The sequence below is a fragment of the Pagrus pagrus genome (genome assembly GCF_965226575.1).
Source record: "Pagrus pagrus genome assembly, chromosome: 12".
In the NCBI taxonomy this organism is placed as follows: Eukaryota; Metazoa; Chordata; class Actinopteri; order Spariformes; family Sparidae; genus Pagrus; species Pagrus pagrus.
In genome coordinates this window covers 5,805,069-5,811,351 of record NC_140196.1, presented here as the reverse complement: position 1 = coordinate 5,811,351, position 6,283 = coordinate 5,805,069, and the positions used below count along the sequence as shown (strand labels likewise).

The following is a 6,283-nucleotide window of genomic DNA, read 5'->3' as shown; positions in this document are numbered from 1 at the left end:
GTGTTTTTCACATGCTGTTTTAGGTTGCAATTAACAATACAATAAAATAAACTTATATAAAAGCACATGTTTGTTAAGAGAGAAATCTAGGTTTCCGTTTTCTGCCACATCATACCTCAAAGCCACTTCATCCCATTCTGGAGGAAACTATTTGCAGGGTGAGATTACTAATATAGACTTAAAAATCATCTAATAAATGGACATATTATTAAATATTAAGATATCCAATGCACATTAATGCATCGATTATTATAATCCAGTCATATAACTGTTATTCTGAGGTGGGCCATTCTGCACTTTAACCTCTAGTAGGCTACTTTATGTATATTTTGGTGCTAATGCTGCTGCACTTTAACTTCAGTAAGATTTTGAATGCAGTATATTAGACTATTAGATGATGGTATTGCTACTTTTACTTGAGTAAAATATCAGAGCTCTTCTGTCATTAGCTATTTATTTGTTTTTGTTCTTCAAAGTAACTTTAAGTCCACGTATCACAGAAATGTGACAAAAAATTCTAATGAGGTATATTTTCTTGTTTGTTTCCAACCTATTTGACATACATTTCTGCAAAAATGCCATTTTAGATGCCCCTATGGATAAAAACCTCTACAGTTACCAGTGTTGTTGGCCTCTGCTTGCCTCTAAATGGATGTATAGTTGATATTTCCCTGTGTGATTTTATTACAGAGGTAAAGTTGTTCCTTCAAATTTGACTAATAAACAATTTGAATCTTAACCAAAGGTTGAAACTGTTTCACACACTGGTGCCCCTTCTATTTATTTTTGCCCCTGCACCTCAGACAGCCTGAGTCCACCACTGCCATGCAAATACCACAGAAAAACACAACAACATGAAATATAAAATCACACATATTTAATACCATCATCATTTCTTATTCTTTTTTATTGTTTCTATTCCATACAAAAGGTGTTTATTGTGCATCATGACCACTCAAACAAACAAGCAGCAAATCAATCACATGGTTTGTCATGTGGGACAAACTCTGAGCATGAACGAGTGTTTTTTCATCTCTGTCCTGAAAAACATTTGATTATTTGCATGATTTGATGTTTTCCTCTTTGTTTTTGAAGTGGAATTGCTCGCAGTCCTGCCTTGGTACGCTCTTGTGATTTCATTTTGCAGTCTCACTTACTCTTCGGGAGCTGGATTGGCGTACTGAGAGGGGTCATAGAGGTCACGTTTGAAATCATAAGGGTCAAAGAAAGGGTAGAGGGGTTTCTGGGGGGCTGCTGCTGCAGGGGCACTTTCCTCGACTTTTGCTTCCTCCTCTTTCACCACTTTCTCTTCAGCAGGTGCCTCCGGTGCGGACGTCTCCTGGATCGGGCGGGGAGGGTGGTCGATGAGGCAGTCGGGGTCCCAGTATGGGTCGCAGTCATACTCCATAGCTTTAGCAGTGACAGCAGGAGGGGGAGGTGGGGCAGACTTTTTAGGGGCAGGAGGAGGTGGTGGTGGTGGTGGTGGTGGGGGAGGAGCAACAGCTTTTATCTCCTCCTCTGTTTTGGGCCTGCAGGCGGGGTTGAATCGTGGATCACACAGCACCGGAACAGCGCCTGTCGGCAGGTAGACGATCTGAGGTTTGCACAGAGGATCTTTGGGGTGACACAGATAGATCTTCTGAGCATTCTCCAGGGGGTCTGGTGTCGGAGCAGGGGTGGTGGGAGGTGGAGGAGGCTGAGTGGTTGTAGTCGGTGCTTCAGTGGTAGTCAGCACGCCCATGACACTTTGGTAACTGGAGGCATCCGGGCCATAGGTCAGCTCCAAGTGACGCATCTGCTGATACAACATCCTGATCCTGTCGATCTCATAGATCTGAGCAGAGAAACATCAGAGAGGGAAAACATTTTAGCTGAATTGTGAAACCAAAGTTGAAACACAATATATAAGAACGTCCAATCAAGCTCAACTTACTCCTTCAATGTGTCCAATACTGTTGTAGAAGCGGTAGTAGGACTGGAAATCAGGGTTGCCTCTGTACCATTTTGGTTCAATGTTCCTCTTTGGTCGAGAGTTAGTCAGGAAATCGTGCGCCTGAGCAGAGTCAATGTTGAGCGAACTCCCTGTGGAGGAACACAGAATAGGGAATCATAAAGTCTGTTACGATTTAAAGCACCAACATGTAATTTCCTGGAGAAAGACAGTCAATTGATGAGTCTCGGGTTGGCAGCTCAAGTCAGAGTCAAAGATCTTTCCCCAGGAAGTTACACTTAGTTGTTTTAAACTTAGAATTTGTAGGAAACTTTGTTTTAAGTCTACAACTAAAGTACAAATTTGAGATGCTTGCACTCCACTACATCCCAGAGGCAGATACTGTATTTTTTTTACTCCACATCATTTGTCTGACAGCTTTAGTTACAAGTTACTTTCCAGATTACATGTTTCCATTCTTTCCTTTCCAGTAAAAAACAGTAATATTATTCTAAAAACATCATACATGAAACTAAGATAACTACAACTATGATAACATGCATTTAGTTTGTAACACTACTTATCTGTTGTTGTTTTTTTTACTTTCTATATCTGATTAACACATAAACTTGTTCAAAATTACAATCTGCTAGAAGTCGGCTTATTACATACCTCCAGGATTCTTAACTTTCACCAGAGATGTTGCTTCTAGCAAACCTGGAGGGACGCAGATCATTTATTAGACATTTACCCGAACAACACTTCACTCTGCAGAGTATTACACAGCAACTAAATGAGGCATTCAAGGCATGACTATGAGTGACCAGTGATATCAGCAGCTACAATCTTCCATTCAATGCTCATTCAAGATTTTAGTAAAGTTTGAGCTGCTACATGAATGTAAAAGAAGAATACGTCTCTGCATTTTACTCAGACAAACCTGGCATTATCAGCAGGTAGCACAGCGCCCTCGACAGGGACACCTGGGAAATCATCTTCAGCATCTGCAATTGCAATATCACACAAAACCCTCATTATTTTGTTATTTTATTCATTATTCTGTCTGACACCACTGCTGTTTTCACTAAAAGAGGATTAAAAATGATCCATTAAGTTGTTATTTAATTTCCTGTGAAGTCACTTCTGGACCCTCCATGTTTTTTCAATATAGCAGCTCTCTGATATTTGTTCACACATCCTGTTTCTTTTGCTGAAACATCTGCAGATTAACTTTGAATTAGTTGTCAGAGAATTTGTCAAAAAAATCTTCTTTGTGGGTATTTTCTGCGTCATGGCATGCAAACTGCTAAACATGCAATACAAATGATGCAAAACAAAGGTTGCATTAAGCTAACACCTCTACTTTTAAACGTGACGTGGCTGCAAAAGTGAAAAATAAAACCAAACCTGCTCACCTGCTGTTGCATCTTCCCAGTCCTGGTCTAATCTGCTGCACAACCTAACTGTTCCTAAATACTGCTGTTTGCACTGGGGCCTTTTCATTGGCTACTGAGCTGCAAGTTGGCCGAACTCCACCCCTCGTACATTTTCTGTTGAGACGTGGAAGAGCTCATTAGCACACTGAGCAGGAAACAGCCGTTAAAAACCGACTTCAAACAAAATGTGACTCCTTGTAAAGCCACAAGAATCAGCCCTATGACAGCAGGGCACCGACTGGGTGCACAGACTGTCCAGTTTCCTAGCTCTTTCTATAGAGGTCATAGTCCTGGATGAAGCTTTTGGTGCAGGTAGGTATAATGCATTCAAAAACACTACATTTTCCTGAGCTGATGGTTTTCTCTGCTTGGTTTATGGACCAGATATGCAGAATTTGTTGACATGCACCGTGCTACTGTAGCCTAAACTCTTGACAAAACATGCCTGGCGGGTAAAAATTAACCCTCTGTCCGAAAACAGCTGGATATGTCCTTTCAACTTTGGTCTCGGCCAGTCAAAAAATAGAGGGGGAGCCGCGTCAACTGCTGTTTAAGTCCCCAAGAAATATGCAGGAATTATGGGCTAGCTTGTCTGAACACCAAGTCAATGTAGCACAGCCTGGGAAACGTTGTTTAGAGACTTCAAAACCCTACTTTTATTAGTTTACTCATAAACCTGCATAATAAAGTTACTATGTGGATAAATGTATGAAACCAGAACCTTGTTGCCTTTGTTTTATACTCTGTGTCTTTCCTATCTCAATTGATACTCAATTCATTTATCATTTTACAACACAAGGTTGTATAACAGAATGTAGTTTATAGTCCTTTTATTGTACTAATAAAGATAGAAACCAAATTGATAGATTAATAATCAATGAATCATAAAAAAACAATTGTTATATTGAGAGCAGAGGCTGAGTTAAGAAGTCTCAGCCTGAGGAAAGAAGCTGCTGTGTAGTCTGGTGGTACAGCAGACGTATGTTTCGCCATTCATTCAGTCATACAACTTTATTTAAATCTTTAAGAATCACTGAGTCCAGTTATGTCACGTTTACACTTACAACAAACTAATACACGCAAAGATGATTAATGAGAAAACAAACAAACAAAAACTAACCACAGTTAAAAGAAGTTACATTCAAGAGCAAAGTAGTTTGTTTTCCTGGTTTGGTTTTTTGGTTTGAATGTTTTTTGTAAAGGTTTCCAAGATATACTGAAAGCACCTTAAGAAAATGTTGTGTTTTCTTGCAGAATAGAAACTTACTCTGTCACGTCTTACTGTTAGAGATGCCCACCTGACTTCAACTTCTACAGAGGAGCACTAGACAGCTTCCTGACTGGAAACATCACAAACTGGCATGGTTTGTGGACGGGAAGTGATTGAAACCGCCCAGAACAGGAGGACACTAAAAGACATCACTCACCCCAGCAGCAGTCAGTTCACCCTGCTGCTATCTAGCTCAACTCACACAACTCATAAAGGCAGTACAACTAGCATTTTATTATATAACAATGTGTTGTCATAGGCTCCTTCAGTCATCTAGCCATCTGACCCATGTAATGTAATGTTTCGACTGGCTCACTGACTACAACACGCAATGGACGTGAAATCGAAAGCAGTCAAACGTGCACCTCAGCTCAGGCAGGTAAAAAAATTTTAGCTGACTGATTTTTCCTTCATTACATTCCTTCGACTTGCCCGTCTGCTCAGTGTTTGTCATTTCAACAGTGAAGCAAATTCTATCCCTCAAACCAGCAGGTGAGGCTGCAATCAAAGGAGACAGGGAGTCTATAGGACTTCTACCAGGTGGCTAATGGTGAAGATCATACTGTAATTGCTCTGCACGCATGACAAACATAAAAGGGTGAGGGTACCTGTTACTGTTAAATGATATACATTTATGTTAGCTGTGCTCGGAGACAACCAGCCGCCTCGCAAGATAAATCAACTTGTTTTACAGAAGGTATAAGTAGGGCAAAAAAAACATGCATTACCATCGTGTAGTGCTGTGTCGTTATTATTTTTATCAGGCTGAAATGTGTGTAGTACTTTCTTATATTGGTAATGCATAGAGAAAAAACAAATAGAGCCATGAGTTTAGTACTTGTTAAAGTGAATCTGGATGAGTTTGACAGTAAAATGAAGAAATAAACTCTCAGAAGAATGAAATATCATGCTGTAATGTTTGAATGTGACCCAGAATCGTCTCCTTGGTGGCATTAAACACTTCTTAATAGCAGAAAGTCACCTTTGATCTCTGTTCTTTACTTCAAGTCAAACCCATCATGAAGGAGACCACGCGCTAGCTGCATTACTGCAACATACAGCGGCGTTTGTTGCACAACTTTACCATCTCCAAGGTGTCAATTATCATAGCCTGTGCCCCTCTGATCTTCAAGTGAAATTACACCTTGTCCTGGAGCTCTCTGCAGGACTCAAGAGTAATGTTTTCAGCTCTGTACCCTTCATTCCTCAGCTATACGGTGCCTCTGGGCTGTCCTTCCTCAAGAGCAATGAGGCAACTTAGCTTTGACCATGAACACGGTGCTACAGTTATCAGCCACACTTCCACTGTGCATGTGAAGGGTCGCTGCTCCTTTAACTTTGCAGATAGTTTGAAACTTCCCTCTAGCTTGCTGCTGAAGGAAATTTGCAGTTATTGAGTCAAATGAGCTGAAAAAAAAAACCCCTTCATAGAAAATTGGTCTGGCCCAGTGACGGCACACACAGTCCACGCTCACTCAGTCCACATGTGACAGCCACACTCTGCATTACAGGTCCATGTTGAAGTTGTCTCAACAACAGTGGTCTAAAGCAGTTTAAACACATACTGTATATAATCGTATTCTTACAATCAATACTATGTGCAAAATGTAAAAAACTGAATTTAAGTACATTTTAAAGGTTTCTTTT

At 40.4% G+C, this 6,283-nt stretch overlaps 1 protein-coding gene across 1 annotated transcript; it reads right to left on the bottom strand.

Moving 5' to 3' along the window:
* Positions 1 to 889: 889 nt before the first annotated feature.
* LOC311266620 (uncharacterized protein) lies at positions 890 to 3,378 on the bottom strand. Its single transcript, XM_084369051.1, has 5 exons — positions 3,346 to 3,378; positions 2,871 to 2,934; positions 2,603 to 2,647; positions 1,934 to 2,082; positions 890 to 1,834 (listed from the first exon to the last, which is right to left on the bottom strand). The coding sequence occupies exons 1-5, from the start codon at positions 3,355 to 3,357 to the stop codon at positions 1,154 to 1,156; spliced, it is 951 nt and encodes a 316-aa protein (XP_084225177.1). The 5' UTR covers positions 3,358 to 3,378; the 3' UTR covers positions 890 to 1,153.
* Positions 3,379 to 6,283: the final 2,905 nt, after the last annotated feature.